The 24,979-nt window shown below is 41.1% G+C and overlaps 1 protein-coding gene across 1 annotated transcript in view; it reads right to left on the bottom strand.

Annotated features, from left to right (window-relative positions):
- Positions 1-24,979, bottom strand: part of DHRSX (dehydrogenase/reductase X-linked) — a 149,499-nt gene that overhangs the window by 20,055 nt on the left and 104,465 nt on the right. The window contains exons 5-6 of the mRNA XM_072345629.1: positions 20,684-20,891; positions 5,115-5,322 (exon numbers count right to left, since the gene is read on the bottom strand). Of these exons, the coding sequence (XP_072201730.1) occupies positions 5,115-5,322; positions 20,684-20,891 (416 nt within the window). The remainder of the gene's footprint in view (positions 1-5,114; positions 5,323-20,683; positions 20,892-24,979) is intronic.

The raw sequence follows: 24,979 nt of genomic DNA, 5'->3' as shown, positions 1-24,979 counted from the left end.
AGATGTGGCCCTTGACAATTCCTTTTCATTCACTGTGGCTCAGGTAAGAGTAAGGGCTGGACATCTGTGAGTTACAGATTACAACACAGATGTGCTGATGCGCTAACAATGGGTGGGCTCACTGTTCTTTCACAAATTAACTGCTTACTTACTGCTTTCCCATTGCAGCAATCAAGAAAGTATTCTTTAAACTCCTGGACACAAACTGAATTATTTTCAGACAGGAAAAAAATAAAAAAAAAAAGGATTATTTTCTCTTTTTAACAAAACAACTAAAACTGTGGGAGAGGACATGAGATGGATCTCTGTGCTTCCTGCTTCATTTTTAGCTGGCTCCATGTCGCTGTTTCAGCCTGTTCTAACCAGCTTCCTCCAAAAGAAAGCTGGGTGTGGTTTGGGGATAGATCACTACACTGGTTGCTCTAAATAGGTCGTATATACAATTCCAATAGCCTTGACTCCCTCTGAAGTTCCCCAGCACAATCCCACCAGTTTTGCAATCCCTTGTATAACCCTTACCCATTCATAAGCCACACAACAAGACATGCAACACAAATCCTTCACTTTCATGTCACCAAAGCAACTCTCAGTGTGTCTCATTAAATGTTCCAGCTACGCTGACCTGAGAATACGCATGGGACACACAGGAGAACCATAGGCCCAGTGGAAAACAGGTTCAAATGCTATGCAGGTGTGCACTTACAGTCAGTCTACTTTAGAAGGGTCTAACACTAATTAGCACTCCTAAGTGTTCTCCTAAGCCTTCTAATGTAACAGTTATTATAAATAAACCATCTACATGTCCCCTAAAAAGCAGTAACTGGGTACCTACCCATGCCTAGGCATTCACATCTAAGAAAAATACCCAGATCCCCAGGACTTGTTAGCTGAAAGGCAGATTGCTCATTTTCCTTTTTTAGCTGAATCTCTCTATCTTTCCCCCTAAACTAACTGTTCCATGGTTGTACAGCCAATCAAATATTTATTAGACAGAAAAGAAGTCCTATGGCTCTAACAAGGGATGAGAGGCGTGAAGTTTAAATCGCTGAATGTTATGTTCAAAAACAGAACCTGTTTTTTAAGTACTGGGATAACGTGGACTGCTTCCATCTCTCTGAGTCTGATCACAATCCCACTTTTGATCTGAAAAGCCTTTTGTAAAAATTAACCACAATTAACAAGTTTATGCAGGGAGTTTTCTTTTGCTGAGAAACTTCTGGACTACCTTTACATGACGACCACACACTCACACACAGACTAAAGATGCTGGTGCTGATGAATTGCTTCAGCTTTCAGCTGAAGAATTTAATTATATTAGTTCTGTAGAGCTGTGGTGATGCGTTTGTCTTCTGACACCTCAGGGAAGAAGACAAAATGAATTCTATACATTCAGAGTGCCAAAGGGACAGACTGGATAAGAACTGCTGCAATAAGACTTGCATGACTATGTCATCTGGCATGAGTGATGAATTTGGGTTCTTCAGATCCTGTTTTCTAGCAATTGATTGAAAATATTAAAAAAAAAAAAAAAAGTTATGGGAAAATCACACACAAGCTTATTTTGACAGATGAAAGAAATGAACTAGTTTATATTGCTTGATTTCTAGCCTGTATTCTTGATTCTGCCTTTCCCTTCACTTTCACAGGCTGGCGGGTCACTCATCTAACTCATTTTCAGTTTGTCAGTCAATAGTCACTCATATGGCTCTACGTCTTTGTACATGACTGCTGAGACAAGACCTGCTATCTTCCTTCCACAATGCCTTCTAAATACTGATCTGAGGGAGTTGAAAGGACTCAATATATTTGATAACAGCACATTCACCAAGAGTGTCATAAGGAATGTTTTGGAGTTTACAATACTGCTGTGCAAGAAATGTTTCTCCTTCAACAGCATAATGAAGTCTTAAGTTGCAAAACTGATGCCTGATGAATGTCTTTTTGGTCTATTGGTATCTTATTAATTGGTAATTGTTTACAAGTTTGGATGCTATCTCATCAAAAAGAAGATCACTTTATGCTAAAAATTCCTAAGGGATAACATATTTCACTGTGCTCTACAGAGAATAATGACAGCTTGTCAGCTTCTATTTACTGAGCAGTTGTGGGGTAGAAATCAATTTACTTTCTGAAGAATAAACATAATTTCTCTCTTGCATGCAACGAGTGCAATGCCCTTTTATTAAAAACACAGAAAGAATGTTTTCAAAGAGGAATTCTAAGAAACAAGTATCACTATCACTTTCCTGAGGAAGAGCAGTGCCACCACTTCTAAAAGGCAAGTGATAGCTTTGCAGTTTTTATGACAGCCACTGGCTCCTGTATCTTGGCCTCTCATATTTCTACTGGGTGCTTCTCATTCCAGTTTGTCGGGGCAAAACAACAAAACAAAACGACAACAAAACAAAAACATGCTCAGCAAAAGGTTTTTCTGAGCTGTTATGAAGAGCAGAAGACAATGTTTTGAAGTCCTGAGAAACCCAAGCTGTTAATACCTGGAGTGAATTACATGTATGTATCGTGGCCTATTTGCAAAGCTGTAGGTTTATTTGATTAGGTATCTAAATATCTCGAGGAAGCTCCGAGGTAGATGTTGTTGAGTCAACAGCCCTTCCCACCACACCGAGCCATCTCACCGACAAACAATGCAACGAGATTCAGGGCCGTGCTGTAATCCCAAAGAAGTATTTGACTTGAATGCCACAGGGACCAAAGTGTCGGAAGAAACAGATTTAAAAGTAGTAGAGGCTCTGACACAATTTGGAATGAAATCAAACGACATGTTGACTCTCTCTTGAGAGAATGTGATATGATAAATCCATGATGCATTTCCTCACCAGAGTGATCTGGGCTATGTTTACTGTCAAGAGTGCCAGGTTGCAGCAGGTGAAGCAATTTCCTGTGCACATTTAGAAACCACTTCAGAATACTTCAGGGTAACAGTTAACAGGATAACAGTTGGTTTAGCCAATATGATTAAAGAGATATCACCTCATTTTCACTATGTTGCAGCCATAATCCTAGAAGGAATACTTATATAAGTGCATTTGGGAATGAAATTCCAGGGAGAAGAAACCTGTAACGCACCTACTCAGAGCTAGCATTATCAAATAGCTGAATTTTCCTATACTTGCTTTCTCACTTTTCTCAAGGCAAATTTACCCTAATGCAGGAGACCAACAGCAGACAGCTGAATGCCTGTTTGCAAAAGCAAGAACATTGGACACCGTACACTTAATGAAGAACACAGTAAATCCTGAGCACATAAACATATCTTAAGTAAGAAGAGTAGAAGTTAGAGCTGTAAGTCCAAAGCCTGAGGGAGTAAAACAGTAAAAGAGAAGAGTGCCAGTAAAAGTTTCCCTCTTTCTCCCCTTAGACATACAGGGAAAGCAGAACAAGTTTTATATAGAAATATGAAGATCTCAGCCTCTGTAACTGAAGCCTTCAGGATACACATTCTGACTCAAAAAACAACAACAGTTGTCCTGACTCCAAAAAACACAACAGTTGATGCATTTGATTTTCAGACAGTACACACATAGTGCTTCCACTCAAGTCAGTATATCTGTCCTTCATCCATTGCAATGCAGTATTCCTTCCGACTGGTATCACACATAAAAAAATACAAAATGATCAGGAACCATAGTCAGTATTACTGTTACAGCACTAAGTACTCGACTCCTTCTTGTGATAAATCCATTCTTGTTTTACGTGTTCAGTGACACCCCATTTAGTTTCTAAACACAGTCAGTATAATACAAAAATGTCTCCCTTGGCACAGCAGTAAAACTGAATGGACTTAAGTGCTGTAAACAAGAGATTCAATTCTCACCCTCAGACACAGAGGGTTTTGTCAGAATTTTGTGGCTCCCCAGTAAATGCTGTGCACCATCAAAACACCTACATAAAACATGAGCAAAGTGAAGTCAGACCAATTAAGAAACAACACCACTACTAGAGACTGCTACTTAAAATGGCATTCACAAGAGGCAGAACGAGTTCAACGTACACATTTTGGCAGTGCTGTATTCTGCTTCTTTAAGAATGCACTACATACTGTGAGTATTCCCATTCCAATTTTATTGCAATCTTCAAGGTGTTCTCAGAAGATACTATTCTTTTTTAAAATATGGGCTTGTTTGCATCTTATTTTACAGCCACTCTTCCACCCTCCAGTTTCATTTCTGAAATTAAAGCTAGTGACATTTCCATATCAAAGTTTAAAATTAATTTGCTTTGTGGAACATGCCCCTTGATCTAAAATACTTCATTCTAATTAGGATATTTAATTTGCTCTAATGGAATCAGTTTCCATTCACTTAATCCAAAACAGTGTTCTGAAAGAGTACATTTTCTCAGCACAAGTCCTTCTAAGGCTTTTTCACATCAGAACAGCGCACCTGTGCAGCTAAACTGATTTCAGATTGATCTACTTATACCACTACAAAACGTTATTTGAAGCTGGTCTTAAATGAGTTTGCCCCACTTTTGGAAGAGTTTTATAAACAACGTTCAGTTTTCTAACTCAGATCAGAAATAGATGACAGAAAGTCATATACCATTATAAATACATTTTAGGATGGAAGACCTAAACAAACATTGTTCCATATTCCTTGGCACAGATGCCCACCACGGAGTACATCCAATGCCCACCAACAGTTTTTTTTTCATTTGTACAGCTTCCATCTTTCCTTTGCCCTTTTCTCTATTACATGTTGTGTACATGCAGATCGTGCCAGATCGTGCCTGCTTCTCATAACAGGACGTACGAGGTTTTTCCTTGGAACACTTTGCATATTCTGGCTCTGTGTTAGAATTCAATTTTGTTACCATGCATGAAGCAACAGGGACAGATAGGTGGAGAGAGTCGGTGCATGACAGAGCTACAGACTATATGATATGACTTCTCTCAACATGAGCTCTCTTTCCACATAAGCACTTGTTCTGGGCAAGTCTTGTCTTTGTCAATGTTACATATCTCATCAGCACAGAAAAGCACAATAAATATTACATTCTAACACACTCTGAAACATACTCAGCTCCATGCTGACTGCAGCATTCACAATATAGAGATATGGCAACAAAATGATGGGGAAAAAAAGAACACGTACCTTGAAAAGTAGCCAGGCAGTCATCCATTTGACCACTTTTACAACCCAAAAGACATGCTTGTAGAGCTCAGTATTCACTACTCCAGGGTCTACTACATTAGCAGTCACATGGCTTCCATTTGCAGTCAGAAGATGCTGTAGTCGATAGGTAAATAACACAAGGGCAAGTTTGCTTTGGGCATAGGCTCCATGGGGTGAATACGAACATCTGCATATGAGAGAAAAAAAGAAAGAAGGTGGGATATGCATGTAAAAAGGAAAGAATCGGGAAGAAAACAGAATTGGACAAACATCCAAAGTACTGCATTTGGCAATACCCAGCAAATAAACAGCTTTACGATGAGTCTTCTTTCACAAGAAAGAGCTTATCAGTAGCAGGAGTGATGTAGTTCTAATGATTATTCCATAAGATACCAAGTCTGATTTATGAAAAAAAAATAATAATACACATTTATATGGTACCTGCCGGAATTGCTGTGCCAATGTATTTTATCAGTAAGTACTGAGGCGTCAATCTGCAGAATACCACCACACGGAGGCCCTCAAGTACCCTCCCATTCCTCACTACACTGTTCGTACACACGTCGTATTTCCAGCAGTAAATCCAACCCTGTCATTCTGCTTCTGGCTATTTTTATTTGTGTTGCAGAATGACCTGCTAGCTTCTGATGAAGGCTCCCATAGAGGGTACAGCACAGATCAGTAAGGCAGTGGTTGCACCTGCCCTGGCGACACCAGGTTACACAGCTAGAGATGTATGTAAGGATGGGGCAAGGAGAGTGGCTGTCAGCACAACCAGAGTTATGTCATACACAGCTCTTAGAGCAATGGTGGCTGCCTCACTCTGCCAGACAAGGTACAATGATGGCACACAAACACTAGGAGTTAGGGCAAAACCACCTGCTGAGCCTCCTGTGTGTCTATAATGTGGATGCTGAAACTGCCTCTCTTTCAAGTCCACCTCTTCAAGAACCGCTGATTAGATGGGTTCCACTTCATGCAGACAGCAATATTTTTTAAAATAAGCAGTATAGCTCCAGGCAAATTAGCCGGTATGTCACTTATAACACTCCTCCCAGTAGAGGCCTCATCATCACTCCCACAAATTCCTGTGCATTGACAATTCCCTCTCAAAATTACTATGGGCCTTTCATTTAGCCTTATTTTGTGCATGTGCGCTTGTCAGAACCAGAGGTAGTTCCTAACATTATATCCAGCTCATATGTAAAGCAGGCAGGTGCCTAAAGCAGCAATCTCCTGGGGGTAGCAAAACTGCAGAAGACTCATCCCCATCTCCATCCTCATCCCCTCCTGTTCTGCAGAGCCCTGGGCACCAGCAATGCTGCTACTGTTGTCCCTGTTATCTGTTACTGCTGCTGTTTTCTGTGATTGTTATTACCTGCACAGTTTTCATTTTGAATTAACAGCAAATTCATCCTGGCTTTTTATTTATTGTTTTTTGGCTACCTCATTCTTGTTTAAACATCAAATTCAGACTATCCTGCACACCTCACAGAAACCACTGCATGCTTGCTAACAGGCTGACTCTGCAAAGGTAAGAAGCAATTTAACTGTTAGGCTGTCTTAATGGATTGGGAAACTGTGAGACACGATGGAAAATCTTACAGCTCAGCTGTAGGAAGTAAAAGACAACGGTGATGAACTTCAAGTGCACCCTGCTCCTTTTATTTATTTTTAGGGCTATTTTTTTTTCCTAGTCTATTCTTTTTGAAGCAAAACACCAGCAGGCCACAAAAGCAATATGTAATTTGAGAGAGGATGAAAACAGACAGCTGATTGTGACCAGGCCTTGCACCAACCAACTGCCCCAGCTGTGTGGAGCTGGATAATGCAGCTCCATCATTATAAGGATATCACCTGTGCCTGGGGGGAAAATGGGCTATTTTAGGAATAAAGAACAGTCACTGCACAAATATACGTAAAAGTGACTGGGCATTAGTCAGGAAATTGCAGTTACCTTTTAAATTCAAAGATGTCCATGCTCTGATCTGAGATACTCAAAATGTCACCCTTCTCATGCGTATTTCAGCCCCTGTAACCCAAAGGGCCAGATCTTCAGTCACCACCTCCTGCCTCATGCAGCGTAACAGGACAAGTCTTATACTCCTCATGGGAAGCCATCCCAGCTACAGCTGCCTCTGGCAGCCAACTGGCAGCAGCTGCCACCAGAATGATGGCAGACACCAAGCCAGGACAATGGACAAGCTCCTATATCAAATTAGAGTGATCTTGCCCAGCAGCTCACAGGGAAGCGGGGCCAAGACTGCTCAGACTTGTTCTACCTGGGTCACACCAGGCTGTCAGTAACCTTCAGAAAGCAGTCCCCATGACTTCACGTTCCCACATCTTGTGCCACTGCTGTTTTTCTTACCTCGTGGCAATGAAGCATGAGCTACAAGGGCTGGATCCTCAAAAGCCTTGTACTTTGCATAGATAACTATGTCAAAGAAACATGAGAGCTCAGAAGATATAAAAAGCTATGCAATCAGTATAGAAGCCTTTTATATCCCAGAGCAGAGATGCAAATGATTTGCAAGGCAGCAGGAAATCAGACTTCAGTTCCATACTATAGATAGAAAGGACATAAAATTGGATATTAAGAGCAGACACTGACAGAACTCCTGCAATGTTTACCAGCTATCTTTCAATTTCCTCAGTATGTGTGTTTGCTCTTGGCTTTCCAGGAATCTGGCACCACAGGACTATTCAAGACAGAGAAATAACCTGTGGCACATAACTGGCTGGTTTTGTTGTACTTACATGGAACAACTGTTTTGTTCATGAGATTCCACCTTACTAGGTTTACGTTGATAAAACATCACGCTGGGAGAAAAAATCAATGCTGCTCACTTGACTTCATTACATTTAGCCTTGGCTTTATGAATCAGAAAAAGAGAAAGGAATACGCTCCTGTACCTGTATCATAATTGCATCTCTCATGCACATACATGTAGTCCGTGCATGGAATAATCTCGATACAAACTCCTAGTATCTAAAACTAGCCTCTCTTGGTGCTTTATGTTATCCATGTACATTTTCTGCACTGAATGGTTTTATAATTGTCTATTGAGCAAAATAGTAGTGTTGACACTGTGCATTTCCACATGCTTTCCTATTCTGAAGGTTATAAAGGCCTGCTGAAATAAAGGTATATATTTATGAGAAGCAAACTGAGGCACAGAAGGAGGCAGCTTACCAGAAGACCAGTGCCCAAGGGATACTGGGTGATGCTGGAACTCCTGAGGACTCAGCGTTCCAATGCTTTGCAGCAAGGAAGGCAAGCACTCAGTATGAGAAAACCTGCCTCCTAACTGGATGGCCAGACAGGTAGAATCATACAGTCACAGAATCACCGAATGGTTTGGGTTGGAAAGGAGCTCAAAGCCCACCCAGCCCCAACCCCTGCTGTGGGCAGGGCTGCCCCCCATCAGTTTAGGCTGCCAGGGCCCCATTCAACCTGGCCTTGAGTGCCTTCAAAGATGGGGCACCACAGCTTCTCCAAGCAGCAGTGCCAGCACCTTGCCACTCTCCAAGTAAAGAATTTATTCCTCACATCTAACCTAAATCTCCCCTCTTTTAGTTTAAAGCCATTCCTCCTTGTACCATCACTGTCTGCCTGTATAAGACTAGTAGCTGTGTCTGGAATTGAGAACCTGGAAGAGCTCATGCCCACCCACTTATGTGAGTGGGGCTGTCTGCGGACCACTCTTCCCACAACAGAACAGTCTTCCCTTGGAGTTGCTGCCCTGCAGCATTTTGCCATGTTGATGTGGATAAAATAGGACAATGCCCAACTCACTTAATGGAAAACCATAGGAAGAGCTAAGGCAGACAGAATTTAATTAGTTGCTTTGAAATCTAGCCAAGAGAGTAGCAACACACAAGACCTTCTTCTTCCTCTTAAAATAATATTTAATCATCAGTTCCACAGTGATGAATGAAGAACTGGGATAAGGCAGGCTATGCATTTTCTGGCAGTTCGATTTTTAACAGAAGTTATTATTTGTGGCTTAAGAATTTTTTTTTGCAGTGTAGGCTGAAAAGTTTATCATTGAAAAAAATAAATAAATAAAGAGAAAGAAGAAGAGAAAGGGATTGGTTTGCATTTCTGCCAAAACAAAATAAATAAGTATGAAGTTGTGGAGTCTGTGGTGTGCTGATTTTATTCTTTATTTGCACCAGAAGGTGATTTTACTGCTCATCCCCATGGTGCTGTCTCCAAAAGCAGTCTCCCTAGCATGCTGGGTCAGTGTACTTGTAAGAAGTAATGAGAAGCCAAATTTCAAACCAGAGCCTGCAGTGGTTAATCAGATATTTAAGCATGGACTCTGCTGCTCTCCAGTTCCAAAAGTCGGATCCATGTTTAGCACTTCCCTTGGCAGCTAGGCTTACTCTGGTTTCTTTTTTTGGCTTGCTGTAGTCAGTCTGTGTGCTGCAGAGGTCTCCCATTCATCTCGAGAGATAGCAGGTTTAGTCAAGGACATGAAGTCAGATCAAGGTCCCTAGTGAGTAAACAGGGAAGCAAAATTGCTGCTCAGCACAGGCCACTGCCTTCACGCCTACTGCATGCAGGCTCCCACGCTGCATTCTGCTTTTTCTCATTCACTAACAGTTGCTTTGGCACTGTGCACACATGTGGAAGGGAACAGGTGCAGCATCTTTTCCCTTCCACAGAGCACCTTGCTTCAGCAAGTGGCTCGGAGGACCCGTAGCTAACAGCACACAGCTATGTGTAACCAAACTGCAGCTAGCAGTGTGGTGTGACTTGTACCTCCCTCACACCACACTGCTCTTGCATGTGTCATCTTCCCCTCTGCCGTCACCACACTCCCCAATTTCCCGTGTGTTAATTTGCCTGGAGGGCAGAGTGCGTTAAGATCCAACTGCGGAACAACCAGGCTGCAATGTGCTCCATTAGAAGACAAGTGATGCAAAATGTGGGTGACGTGCTGGGGCTTATAATGAAAGGCCACACAAAATTTCAATGTATGCCTTAGGATGAATCAGTGAATTAAGCAAAACACAGACTTTATGTATTAAAATGACTTAAGTCTCCTAATGATTTATGTATTAATCTTGCAATATATCATCACCACTACTTAGTCAAGAATATAAAGGACTATTATTAAGCACTCATGAAGCTTTCACAGTCTTAAATTTCCTTTCTCTGGGGAATGAAGCACAAGGTTTTTGAAAGATTTTGCAGTTTACTTTAAAGCAACTATAGAAATATAATGCAGAATACAGGTATGTCTTTTCTGGTTATCACAAGTACTTTTTTATCTCTAAAAAACAAAGCTTCAGTCCTAAATATTAATTAATAGATTTAAGCAGACTTCCTGGCAGTACTATATATATTTATGCCAGAAACATATTTATTGAGCCTCATCAACTGTGATTTTCCCTTTATATTAAAAAAAAGATAATAACAATAGAGATAGAGAAAAGAGAGAGTTGGAGAAATTTCCAAATTACCACCAAAAAACAATATCTTGCAATCTGAAAGAAACAAACGTGTATTAATAAAACAGAACCAAAATAGAAAGTGTTTACATACCTATTGGGGTAATACTGGTGGTAGGTGGACAGTTGGACAAGGTGATCTTGGAGGTCTTTTCCAACCTCAGTGATTCTATTATTCTACTTACTCATATTTTGCTTGTTATGCTTTGTATATAGTTGTCCTGCTAGTAATTGATGCCACTATGACCTAACTCATAGTTGCCCCTTAGCATACTCCCACTGAATGCACTAGCAGTTATAATTGGAGTGACTATAGGTTCAAGCATTAGGGCCTCCAGGAACCTCTGATGGACATGTTGGAAATGAAGAAGACAAGTCTAGTAGATGAAATAATTAGCAGTTCTATGCAGCTGGAAAGCAAGCACTTCATGTCCTAGCTGGTCATGGTGGGATTACTGAAACAGCCAGAAACAGCCCACATTTGAAGGGCAGCTTGGGAGGCTTTTCCCTCTCTGGACCACAGAGTAACTGCTGCTCAGAGCTATCCCTCTCCTAGCAGCAAGCCACTACTGCTTTGTGTTTCATCCAGATTTCAATAGGAGCTGTAATCTGGAAGCTAGGTTATCTTTTTCAAAAAGCCATGCTTGCCAATTTTCAGCCTTTCACTGTGTGAATGTGCAGCATTCAGTGACCAGCTCCTTGTGTACAGCATGTAGGAAATGCAGAGTGAACATAAATTAACCTATTGTCTTTGAAAGACTATGTTTACTGAAGAAAGGTCTTTACTGTACAAATATTTATAGATAGCAAACCAACCAGGAGCTTGTCATTCTGGGCAATACTGTCATTCAGATTGAAACAAAACATCATTGCCATTTGGCTGATCCTTCCTCTTAATGGCAGGCAGGTAAGAGCCCTCCTGCTCTACTGACTGCCTTGCTGTGTGCAGCTCCACTCCTCTGTGCTTAACACTCTTCTAAAATGTATGAAGCACTGACTCAGAGGCTGGTCATCTCAAAGTCTGAATCAGTACATTTAGAAGAATCTAATTTTTCTGTTTGTGAATAATGGGTGTTAATTTGTTGTTGCTGTTGTTGATTTTAAATATTGATGACGTGTTCCAAGTTGTAATTACTGTAATTCCATTCTCTTGGAAATAATAATGCTCTATAAAGAATGAAATAAATTGCCTCTCCTGAAGCATTTTTCTACAGTCTGTTCATAAGATGCAGTTTAAGTGCTGGCTAATATCTGAAGTAGTGTTTGAGCATAATAATTTCTCTTCATTCAATTAAAAATCCCCATCAAATGTATAAATAAATAAATAGTAGTAAGTAAGTCATTGCATTGCTGCAGCCAGGAAACAGAGCAAGGCTCCAAGATGTAGGTTCTGTGTCTTTGTGACTCTTTGGATTGATTGGGAAATATCACTGACACATGTCTTTTCATACTGTATCTTGGATAACATGGATCTTAGGTTACTGAAGACTGTCACACATCTTTCAACATTATCTCTTGGATTTATATCAAGAACAGCTCTGCGGCACTCTCTCTACACACTTGTGCAGAATGATTTTCAGCTCTCCTGCAACAGAGCTTTCAAGTTGAAGGTAGTGAGGGGTCTTCCTGTGATTTTTTGTTTCTACAGCAATGCACATAGGGCTCAAAAATGGATTCCAAATCTTATTTCTATTTTGATAAAATCATATTAAAGTTGGTGTACGCTTCTGCAGACCAGCTTTTCATTCTGGGATTGAGAGGGAATTCTAGAGCATGGTTATGCATACTAAAGTGCTGACATTTCAAACCCTGCACAGTTTACCAAATGTAGCTAGCAGATTTTAGGTATATTGCATGAAACTTGTTGGTCCATATATAAAGATAATGCAGAGTTTCATTCTGTGATGGGCTGAACTCACTGCACCACATTGGACTTGGGAAAGTGATGAATATGTTCTGCAAAAGCAAACATTTGACATGCTGCAGGATGGATCTGCCTCATCGGGGGAAAAACAGCTTGGATGTACACTCAGACAGCAAAGTATATTTTCACCCCCAAGATGATGACAATGCTGTGTGGGAAATCTTAGGCCATCACTGTCTGACCAGAGAAGGTTAAACTTACCAGCACCCAGTGCATGAATTAAAACATTGTGAGAAACAACCTCACAAAAAGTGTCAGATATCTGTTAAAAACAGTCTTGAAAAGTCTCCCCCTCTGTTGGAAGACAAGTTAAAGAATACAGCTGAAATGCTAACAGGTATAGGAGAGATTAAAAAGTGGAAGTTTTCTGCACCCATGGTATGGCAAGGCAAAAGATGGAAGGCCTCACCCAAGAGAACTTGAGCATACAGTGAAAGCACTTCTTTCCACTACATGAGGATTATTGTGCCACCGTCTTTTTTTCACTGTGTCATTTCTGTGTCATTTCAGTTTCCCTTAAGCTACATTAGAGACAGAAATCTCTCCCCAAACTGTAAGAAACTAGGAACATACTAGCAGTCCAAAGTGGCCTACAACTGACATTACAGAGTAGTTATCTCAAAGCTCCATAAGACACAGAGACAGCAATCACTTTCTCTGCCATCTTGGCTTACAGTTGTTTGGTTCTGGTTAGGAATTTACTCTTTAATTTATTTTTTTAATTTCGCAATGTTACATTACTCTGGAACACCACAAAGAGAGTTCTGCAATCAAAACCAGACTCCAACTCCCCACTTTGTGATGATGAAAGAAAAGATGCCAAGCAGAAGTCCCCCAACTTTCATGTGGACATTTCTGTTGTGATGTATTACAGCTGGCATCACTGTTAAGAGCTCCTACACTGCACTGTGAGCCACAGGTACATCAGCCAGTCTCCTCATGTGGCTGGGGCAGTGCTGCGTGCAGCCAGTCTCAGTGAAGCTATGACAACTGTAAGGCCTTCTGGCAATGCTAAAACTGCTAGGGGCTACAATATCTGACTTTTACAATGCTTTATCTAATTTAGGAAGTATATTTTTCATAGAAACCATGTTTTTTAAAGAAAACTCTTTAAACAAAAGACTGGTGTTTCTGCACTGGTGTATGTATTCAAGTAACCATGCTGCTTTTGGACGGAGAATATTTTGCTTCACTGAAAGAACAGGCCTTAGGATGGAGAGCAGAGTAAAGTTTAAGTTATCATACTGAATTACAGCAGCAGCAAACTGCCTTTGTCTCCTATTTCACCTTGTAATCTTTAATGCATTTGGTGGTATCAGAGATGTGTGCTTGTGAAGAACCATCAGCAATAGGAGACGTGAACACCGACAAGAAGGGTGCATGGCACACTATGCATTTTATCTGGTTCCCTTAACACATCATTCTCGGGGTTCACAGGCAGTTGTATCACCCTCCCCAAGGTACACCATGCCACTCGAAGGACAATACTGCTGAAAAGGCATTATGAGGATGGTGGCATTTAGAACAATTGAGAGGAATTCTAACAGAAACAGTTGCCCAGAACCTGAACTCCAAAGCTCTTAAGGTTCACTTCGCTTTCATCAGTGGTTTTGCTCACAGGGAAATGTTAAACTAACCTTCACTTCTCAAGAGTGACAATCTGCCTCCACTCTGTCCTCTCTGTAATTCCCTTTTGCCTTCTCTGTCACACTGGTGCAGTCTATTAACTTTCACATTATCACTGAACCGTCCCTACGTTCTGGAAAACAATGTGCCTATGAGATCCTTGTCCTCTGCACTGCATGGAAGACTTTTCACTGTCTCAGCCCACCAAAGAGAGAGAGGTTGGACAGCAGGAACACCCATACATCTAATATCTTTGAGCATGTCACAGTTTTGAACTAGTTCAGAAACACTTTGTCCTCTTAAATCATTAAGCATTATTAACAATGCATTACTAAGACCATTAATCCCTTTTAGACAAGGAGTTTAACATTTTGACACATAAAGTAGCTACATTTAATTTCCCTGAAGATACTGAAGTCTGGCGTGATAGAAGTCAGACAATATTATTGTTCTTCAAAAACCAATGAACCTTGAAAGTATTTTGATTAAATGGAATGAAAATACACCAATAAATGTAAATAAAGCTTTTCCAAAGCTGACATCTCAAATTAAATATTTCTTCATTACCGTCAACAGGATTGTATTGAACCACCTATGATCTGCAACACGAGGAAGAGATATGCTGTGCGTGAACTAAAACTATATTTTTCAACCAATGGGCGAACTGGTCTTCTAATCTAATAGCTACTTTTTAATTACTATTTTTTAATTAACTTACAGTATTTGAGATGTGAGCCTTTGCTAGTACTCTTGCAATTAATGCTAATTGCTGCAAAAGCAAAGAATCATTTGGCAAAGCAGCAAATCCTTTTGCATTTATAGTGCGAGGTTTCAGCAAAGAAGGACTGAAATGCATTTATGAGGATGCATTAAGCACTAGAATGCTTATTGCCTCACTGAAGGCATGAAAAGTAGGAAACCTGAAGAAGAACCGATACTTCTAACTGAATACAGCAGGGTGCTGTAATTGGTATTGGTTTCCATCAAGAGAATGTGATTTATTTTGCAAATAGAGCAAGAATATGCAATGGAAGTCATTGCGGGGCAACAGTTTTAACAATACAACTCAAACAAAAACATATATTTCCCAAATTAAATGAAATCTAAAATTGCACGTATCTATCTTTTTGACTAGAATAATCTTTTATGATTACAATATCTGTTGTTTTCATAGCATTTTATTAAGCATCAGTGCAGTAACACTGCTCATTATATGTAACTGTGCTGACTAAAATGGATTAACGAATAAAAGGATTTTATTTAAAATCCCTCCTGCTTCCTCTTTCAGATTTTCCTTTATCATTAAAGAATTGGAAAGTACAGAGTACTACCATGCTGCTACTATAAGAAGTCAGCTTCATGTTTGCTTTTGTTTGAAGAGTTATTACATTCCCTAATGTCTTCCATTCAGAGACTTAAGAAACTACTAGTGATAGATCAGTCATGAAAAGGTATGGGAGGAACCAACTGGGAAGTTATCAAAACAGTTATGAAAAATGCTGATTCATCAAACCATTCTTAAGAAGAAAAGCAAACCAAAACTAAAAGCAAACCAAGCTAACAAGCAAACAAACAAACATACAAACATAAAGATTTACATTTATTATTTAAAGGAAAAAAAAAAAAAGGCATTTGAAACCATGAAACTCATAGAATGGCTTAGAAACTGAAGGTTTGCAATTTCAGTTTGAACAACAATATACTTCCAAATGCGAATGACAGTGCTCATTTAAGGATAATTACAGAGATACTAGAAATAAAACAGTATTTGGCCTGAAAACATGGATTCATATTTTCAAAACGAATGTGAGATGTTAATTTTTTTGTTGCAATCTGAGGACAACATTTTCAACATCTCTGCGTTATGTATGGGACATCACCCTCATCTTTCTGCCCAAACTTCATTGCAACTTCATTTACCAGCAGATTTCATGTATGCTTAAGAAGAGATGAAGGACGCTACTGAAGAACAGGAAGCCTCCAGACACTTTGCAGGACAGATTTTCCACACTGTGTGTGACAATTTCTCTGAAATGCCTTGCAAGAGGAGATTAAGTGGATCTGCCTCATCTCCCCAGCATCCTCCCAGGTCCTGCACAGGTTGTTGTGTTTTTTTTTGCCCAGTTTTTACACCAGTTAGGACACAAATGTGACAGCTGGGGAGTTTCGCAATTCCTATCACTTCAATCTCAGCTGTCTCTGACGTGACTCATGCACTAAGGTTACACTGAAGAAACACAGACATTATCTGAGGACTGTACCAGCTTGGAGAGTTACAAAAAAATGTCAGCTCCTTTCATAGTAACAGAGCAGAGGAAAGAGAGCAGAAAAAAAGTGTGACTAACTGTTCCTAAATATACAGGCGACGTGAACCAGAAAAGTAGCTGTATTACTATGGCTGGGGAGTTCATAAATTTATGATTCACAGCACTACAGAGCCTACTTGGCATGCAAAAAGAGGGGATGATGAAAGGAATCGTTAGTCATGGAGAAAGAGCTAGACAGAACACACAGAGATACCAACCCCTGGGAAAGGATGCATTTTCAAGTATGACCAACAGCCTGGGAAAGGGAGTAAGGTCTTTTTTTTTGTTCATTTTCCAAAATATCCTTCTTACTTTGGTAGGTAGAATACTTGAAAGAGTGCCTTCCTTCCTAGCCTGCTAAGAGCACCACGAACTCCTGTGCTCTGTTCAAGCCTACCTCAAATGGAGGGGATGGCACAACACTCTTCAAATGTTTTCTGAAGCCAGACAGCCATACTCTGTCACAGCCATACTTTTTTCTTTTCTCACTTTAGAAAGCACTTTAAGCAGGCAGAGGAGGAGAAAAGGACATAATAGCTAAGCTGTTCCACTGTTGTGGTACAAAATGTCAGCATGCAATTGCTTAGATCACTGCTGAAATGCTTGCAGATAGCTTTTCTGTTAAACTTTCACCTCCTCGAAAACAGTAGCGTTCGAAGTAGGGATGAAGGAGAATGATTTGCCTTAGGGATGCCCTTGTCAACTCACGTGATTTCTGTTGAAAATGGTCTGGATCTAAAAGACCACAAAGGTGTTTGATGTTCTTCGTATAACCTTCAGCAAAAGAACTGGGAGAACAGTCATTGCTCTTGTGCGTTTGCATTTTCAATAACACACATGAAACAAGCTATGCCCTGCCAGTTTAGAACAAGCTCTGTCCTGCCTTGATGTACCCATGCTGTGTCTCTTTCACTGGCGTGTGTGGGAAGAGGGTGGGTGGGAAGGAGAGAAAATGACACGGGAGAAACAGGACTGGAGTTGGGGGGGAGAAGATAAGCAGAAAAGAAATAGAGAGTCGTAAATGATCTGTTGAGCAGAAATAAGATGAAGAAGGAAGAGAAAAAGATGAGACAGAGAGGGAAAAGTAAATGGAGAGAAAAAAAGCTGCAAAGATACAGGTGAAAGTGAAACTGCAAACTCAGAAATCAAGCAGGCAAGCCCAAAGAGAGATAAGAAAAGAAGAAAAATACTTCAGTAAGCAAGGAAATATGTGAACACTTAAAATAGCATTCCCACCGAAAAGGAGATGAAAAGAGAAAACACAGGATAAATGAGACTGGTAAGATGGCAGAACACAAACCAAAGAGGAAACATGGAACAGAATAGCAAAGGCTGACTTTAATGCTGTTCCCGGTTAAGACGTTTTGACAATTATTTGTTTTGATGTGGCCCTGTGGTTACTGTGATACAGATGACTTCTGGCTTCAGACCAGAATTCTGAGCAGCAAGAAAAAGCAAAGCAAGCTGGGAACAATGGCCACAACTGACTGTCAACCCAGAGTCTCCTGAGAGGGAGAACGACTGCACAGAAAAATCTGTGGTAAAAACAGAGAACTGCACCACGGTCTACTTTCTCCTTCATGTTAAAAGTCCTTCTGCCTTTCCTTCTCTGCCATGTGATGGATAGATTCCACCTCCACCACTATTACTCACCTCCAGTTGGGACAGTAGCCCAACCAAAATCTAGAAATAATGGGACAAGAGTATGGTAAACAATTCAGTCTGCTGCCACTGGTAATTTCTCCAACACAGAATATAGCTCCCTGTCTTCAATGTGAATAAATGACTCCAAATTGTTTGGCTGCCTTCCTGCAAGGTTAGGACTCCCCATCAATCAAGGAACATAGACCCAAGTTACGAAATGAACTACAGCCAATAAGTACAAGTCAAGATAAGGAAAAGCCAGTACATGTTTTTTTAAGGAAGATTTTGCATTTAAAAGGATACAAAAATGAGGGGTGCACATGGACTGGAAAACCGCGTCAGTCCATGGGATGCTGTCACATCACAATGCTTGCCATGGACGTCCTTACAGCATCCATTAGTGTTTCTAAATGCTATTCTAAATAGCAAGGCGTCTTTAAGGCTTCAAAGTATCAGCAATGCCTTGGCACCCTACAACAGCACTCCAGAGCAGCCAAAACACTCACTCATTCTGTAGACATGTACCTGACTGCACCAGCAATCTCAATGAGTGCAGCAGGACCACTTAGGAGGTAGCAAGCTATTCACCCACAGAGGGACATATCAACAGCTAGGTTAAAAACAACAGGAGTATCTTCTTCCACCTGAGCAAAGAAGAGGTTTGGAGCTGAATTCACAGTCCTTTCTGGAAGCTACAGAAATGCCTGATGCCTGGGGGAGCAGGTATTGCTGCCTCCCTCAATGCACTGAATTCACGCACATGGGAAGGGGAGCACAAAATTAGCCAGAGTCTGTCCTCCTCTGTGTCTGAAATTCAGAAGGGAAGGATTTGGCACAAAAGCTGCAAGTCTCACTGGTGCATATATATATTTTTTCTTTTCCTAAGATTGATCATGTTCATGCTTTGCCTGAGTTTTTCTAATTAAAACATCTCTGGTTCCTTTATAATATGAGTTAATAAATATGAATCACAGATAAGGATGATCCTAGTCTAAAGAGGCACAGTACAAGGCTTTGCTATAATAAGAGAAACAACTGTTATCTAGAGCCATGGAACAACCACATTTAATTTTGCATTCTGCACTTTACCCCAAAGAGATACTAATTACACTCCCCCTTAGTCCCCTTGCATGGTTCTGTTCAACACATGCACATCAGAAATGATAAATATATACATCAAGTGAAGAGTAAGGATAATTTCCTGCAGCTGCTTTACAAGCAAGAGATTAAACTGCTACAACCCTGCAGAGTTTAAGAGATGTTCTTGTAATAAAACTGATGCTGTAGTATGTAATCAGAAGTCTAACACAAAGTTTGACATGCTTAATGCAGCATTCGTATGTAAAATGTGTGCAGTGAAAACAGCCTGACCCTCTAATTCCTGTCTTTGTTCTAAAATGAAACCTCAGACCAGGTACCTCTACAGTCTTGCTGAAGTCCTTGTCAAAGGACTGAGACAGAATTTCTGCAGGGAGATGAGGCAAAATCTAGGGTCCCTTTGTACAAGCAGCAACTCAGAAGAGAGATCTGGTCAGATTAGCAAATCACTTCCACATGTGACTGCATGCGGCAATCATAACATGTATCATTTCAGTTATCCTGCTCATTCCTTAGTCTGTTAAATAATTCTGCACAGAGATATGTACCACATAATTTGATGCCTTCCTCACGTTACCAGCATCCCATAGATACTACCTCACAGTTTCCCTACATGCAAGTGACTGGGAAAAATATAGCCGTTCAGCATTGTGGACCTTGCTAGGCCACAAGCAAAGTGCTGGGATCCCAATGACCTCCCTGTTCTCTGTTCCCTCAGGGAAGGGCAAAGGGTGACACAGGCATGAAGCAGGGCTTGGACATAGAATCCTGTGAGCCAGAAGGAATCTTTAAATGCCATGTACTTCAGTTCTCTTGCAATGATCAGGGGCACCTAGAGCATCTGCAGTGCCTCACCTCAGCCAGCTTGTGAGGGCTGAGGAGGATGGTGGGGGAGGCTGGAGAAGGGTGACCAGGAGGGGCACCAGGAGATGACAAGCAAGAGATGTGAGGATGGAGCGGGATGCATCAGGTGCCAGCTGGCAGGGATGCCCAGCAGGAAGAAGTGGCAGACAGGATGTGGACTGGGGGAAGCCGCAAGGCAGGCAGGTGGGTGTAGCCAGGCAGCCCTGCCAAAGCCAGGCTCTCTCACAGCCCCACACTCAGTCAGCCCCAGGTGGGCAGCCACAGGCATCTGCCTGTACCCTTCTGGGGTCAGAATGAAGGTTCTGCACCTGCTCAGTCCAGGAGAGAAATCCCATGATGGTGAAGCCTGTTAGCATTCACCCCTGCCATTTTAAAACATCCCACTTTTTCCGCCTTCACGATTAGTCAGTGAGATATCCAGATTGCACCACGGCCATTGATGCAGTGCAAGGTTTCAAGACTCGTAATAAGAGACTGCAAGCTTTGCTCAACTTGTAAGCAATTGCTTGAGAAGCACTGTTAATTAAAAGCAAAACAAAACAAAAAAAGTCAGTGCTAAACACCCACAATTTAACCTGCACACTCTTCCTGCAAATCAATGAGTACCCAACATGGATTGGTACCTGCTTTGTAAGTCGTCCAGGTGCAATTTGCCTACATAATGGGTGGCTGATGAGACAGTGACGATCCTAGCGCTGTGACTGTGCGTTCCTGATTGCTTCAGCGTATCCAAGAGGAGGTTAGTCAGCAGGAAGTGTCCCAAGTAGTTCAAGCCGAAGTGCTCCTCAAACCCATCCTCTGTCTGCCTTTCAGGGACCAGCATCACCCCAGCTGGAGGAGAGAGGGAAAAACGGTTGATTTATTTCAGAGGAGAAACTAGACAGAAGGAGCAGGGATCTCCTGCGGCACAGGATAAACACAGCTTTTAGAGCAGTGAAAGACTGCTGATGGCATGTGAGGTGTAGAGCTGACACTGACTGATTTCTGCTGAGAAAGATGTCCAAATCCCCACTTGAATTCCTTTAGCCAGAAATCGGGTACAACGGCTCACTTCCTCCCTACCTTCAAGAATGTAGGGATAAATGAAAGGTGTGAATGTGTCCTGAAAACATTAAAAGCTGATTTAACCCTCTGCTGGCATGCCAGACTTCAGCACTGCAAGTCTGCAACAGTAATCATTCCACCCAGAAAAGTAGGTTGATCCCAACAACACTCCCTCCATCAAAGGGCTCAGAGGATGAGACCAAGCCAAGCAGCAGGTCTGCTCTCCCAGACAGCTTTCTGCTGAGCGCTGGCTGCAGTTTAAAGATCTCTTCAGTCTTTGACTGAAATCTGCAACTTCAGTCTCACTGCTGTGAGTGAGAAAAGATGTTGTAAATTTACCCAGTATATATTAATTACTGTGTTTATATGCAGCTGCATATTGAAACAACTTTCTGAATGCTTATTTTGGCAATAGTTTTGCATATATTTCTAGAAACCACAATTTTCTAACTCAGTGCTTAAAATAAGCATCCACATCCCTCACATGCGATGCTGATTTCAGCACTTTGTAGAAAATCTCGAGCTAATGTGTGAACTGTACCACGTACTGAAGCTGTGTGGGGGGTAGCTATCTCGCTTGCTTACAAAGTGGATTTTAATGTTATAAATTATTCTTATTTTATTAAAATTTAATTATCACGCGAGTGGACCTGACTTCTGTAATTTAAATGCAGATACACGTGGTTCATAGAGAATAATGTTGCAGGCCGTTTATCTTCTCGCTAATGTACATGACTGTGATACAGCAGAATGGCCCACAGACGTAAAAGGATCTCAGCTTCATCTTCACACTACTTCGCCTTCCCATTAAAAACCTATAACTTACAATTGATTGACATCAGACCAATGATGGCATAGTAAGTTCCTTCTTAAAATTAGTCATGCTGTCTGCCTGTATCTCTCCTTCTTTAAAAGGATCCAACCATCAGACATCAACTTTGCTTTGCCATTGTGGCTCAGGTTGAACAGGTTATACTTTCAAGATCTCTTTAGCATAGTTAATACCTATAGTTTCACCTGTAGATTCAACTATGGACTGCCAGCTGCTTAATGGGTACACGTCAGAAATTGCTGGCACTGTGAGGAAGTGCAGTCCAGAGCAAAAGAAGAATATTTTGTAGGAGTGGAGATTAGCCATGGTGTTGTGTTGCATTATATTGTCAGGGGAGAGAATGAGCATGAAAGATGGGGAAAAATAAACAGTGAAAGGACATTAAAAAAATGCATAAAACATAGAAGATGAAAAAGAAAACGCAAGTGAGGAAGGATGAGTTTCCAGTTGCAAAAGACAACTGGAGAAACAAGAGCGAGTGAGTGAGAGGAAGGGAGAAAATACAGGGCCAGAATGGAAAGAGAACAAGTGAAATGTTTGGGTGCGAGACAGCACATATGAACAAAGCCGTTTCTTTACTCTGCTGGCTGATGAAATGAATGAGAGAAACACAGTGCAGATTACACGCCTGGCCTCGATGCAAGCTCTGACTAGTGTTATCTCTGTCATCACAGCCACTTTCCCAGGTCCCTAAGAATGATGGGAAAACCCAGTCACCGGATGCGGTGTCTCTGCATGACAAATCTCATCTTTAATAATGGAGAGACACAAATTAGAGGCTGTCTGTCTGGGTGTCCCGTTGTATTCTCATTCCTCGGAAGCACTTATTCTGATGCATACTGCAACTGCTCACATAGCTGTAGAACAAAAAGCACTTCCTTTTCCTCCAAAACCTGCACATGTAGCATACGATGGCATTTGGAACAGAGGCCTGGACTAAACACTGATGTGAAGGTTACGGATGAACATGAACTGAGACAAGCTCTGTTGGAACTTGGAGCTGTCCTTTTTTTCTGGGATGTGGAAAGGAGGGAAAGGCTGGGAGGGAACCAAAGTCTCAGCTGGCTGCAGTGAGAGTTTTAGCAGAGATGGAGTTTGGCATGAGCTGCTGGAGGCTGGATGGCAGCAGCACTGCAACAGTGAGTACTGGCGCTGGTAAAAGGAAAGTATTTGCATCTCTCTGGGGTTCATCCTGCCTTCCAAAGCTCTAAAACTTGGGAAAGGAGGGGGGAAACAGTTTGCAAGATGTATATTAGCATCAACACAGATCAAATGGAAGTCCACGAAAAGAACAAGAAGCAGCCTTTGCACAGCAAAGCAGATGTGATCCCCAAATGCTGCCTCTTGTTCTCCATGAGCTTTGGGTCACCATAAGGCCCCCCTGTAAACATATACATCCCTACTGGCAGTCGGACAGAAGGATAGAGGAATTTGTCCAGAGAGAAGTTCTGCAGCTATTCAGCTGCACAACAGAATCATAGAATCACTAAGGTTGGATAAGACCTTCGAGATCACCTAGTCCAACCATCAACCCCGCACCACTAACAGCATCCTTCAGTGCCACATCTACACAGTTTTTGAACACCTCGAGGGACGGTGACTCCACCACCTCCCTGGGCAGCCTGTGCCACTGCAGCACCACTTTTTTTGAGAAGTTGTTCCTAATGTCTGACCTAAACTTGCCATGGTGCAAGTCACAGCCAGCAAGCAGTGGCTGTGCAGGCCACCATTGCTCCCACTGGCTCTACTCTGCACTGACTCCCCTGTGCAGAAATGTGGTCAAGTGCTTGAGCAAGCACAACCACGCTCGCTTGGGTTTGCTGCTGGTACAATCCCCCTTTTCTCTTCAAGAACTCATCAGATACTGTTTATCTAATAAAATCTTTGAAAGACAGAGATTTTTTAAAGCATCTTTGATGTGGTTCATATCAAGGCTTTCAAAAAATGATGCTCTGAAATATGAAGGCACTTTCTCTCACTTGGGGAGAAGCCATTTGAATTCACCAAGAGTGAGCATGCAAAGCAATACTTAACAGAAAACTGAACTTGGCTGCTTTTCTGACACAAGGAAAGACCTAAGGGCAGCTAAAAACATTCTTCTTATTTTATTTTATTTTATTTTATTTTATTTTATTTTATTTTATTTTATTTTTAAATTATTAACGACTTAACATTCAGCAGATACCAAAAGTGGGATGGTAATGTATCCTTTGTCCAGAAATGTCATCAGCTTTACTCAAGGGCCTGAAAGGTAATTCAAAGAATGAAAGCTGCCACTATTTTTAATTCTTTAAATTAATCCAATACTATTTTATATGTATTTTTCTTCTTTTTTTTCCATCTTACCTATTCACTATGAACTAAGAATGATTTTGCTTATTCTTCCAGTGCAGAACACTATCAAATACTGGTCTGATCTTAACTAACATAAGTCAGTCTCCTTAGTTTTTTGGAGCGTGTGTAAAGTTTGAAGAGTCAGAATGTAGGCCATTAACATCCAACACCTCCGTTCTGATATAACTTTCCTTTATATTCTTTCCTCAGATTTAGTCAGGTTGTTTTCAGACAAAAGAAAAGTGTCACTGATACGAGCATGGCATTAGGAAATGAATTACTAAGAAAGCTGAGAATGAGCTTTTGCTTTGCTGTTATTGATGACATTAATGAGCTGTTATTGAAATGTTCAGGAAAGAGGCTGACAGTATGCCTGTAGAAAACTGCCACAATGACACATTGATGTGTGATTGGGCAACTACGCTGAGTGACTGTTCTTATTCCAAAGTAATACATTCCAGTGTGCCACAGTTATTTATGTACTGTAATTGTAATGAATTACCTATAACATTAAAAAAAACAAAACCCTAATATTTAATTCAAATGAGTGGGCAGCAGAGAACAGAGGACATTTTTTCTCAAAGAATGAATATAAGTCAAGAGACCTGTCTTTGCAATCATTCATCTATCCTGACTGCCTATAAAAATTTCCAGTGAAGCTATCTGGGATCCATCAATGACCTAGTCTTATGTGACTTTAGCAGTATAA

This window comes from Excalfactoria chinensis, chromosome 1, assembly GCF_039878825.1.
Source record: "Excalfactoria chinensis isolate bCotChi1 chromosome 1, bCotChi1.hap2, whole genome shotgun sequence".
NCBI classification, from domain to species: domain Eukaryota; kingdom Metazoa; phylum Chordata; class Aves; order Galliformes; family Phasianidae; genus Excalfactoria; species Excalfactoria chinensis.
Note: the sequence above shows the minus strand (reverse complement) of the source record. Positions and strands in the feature narration are given on the sequence as shown.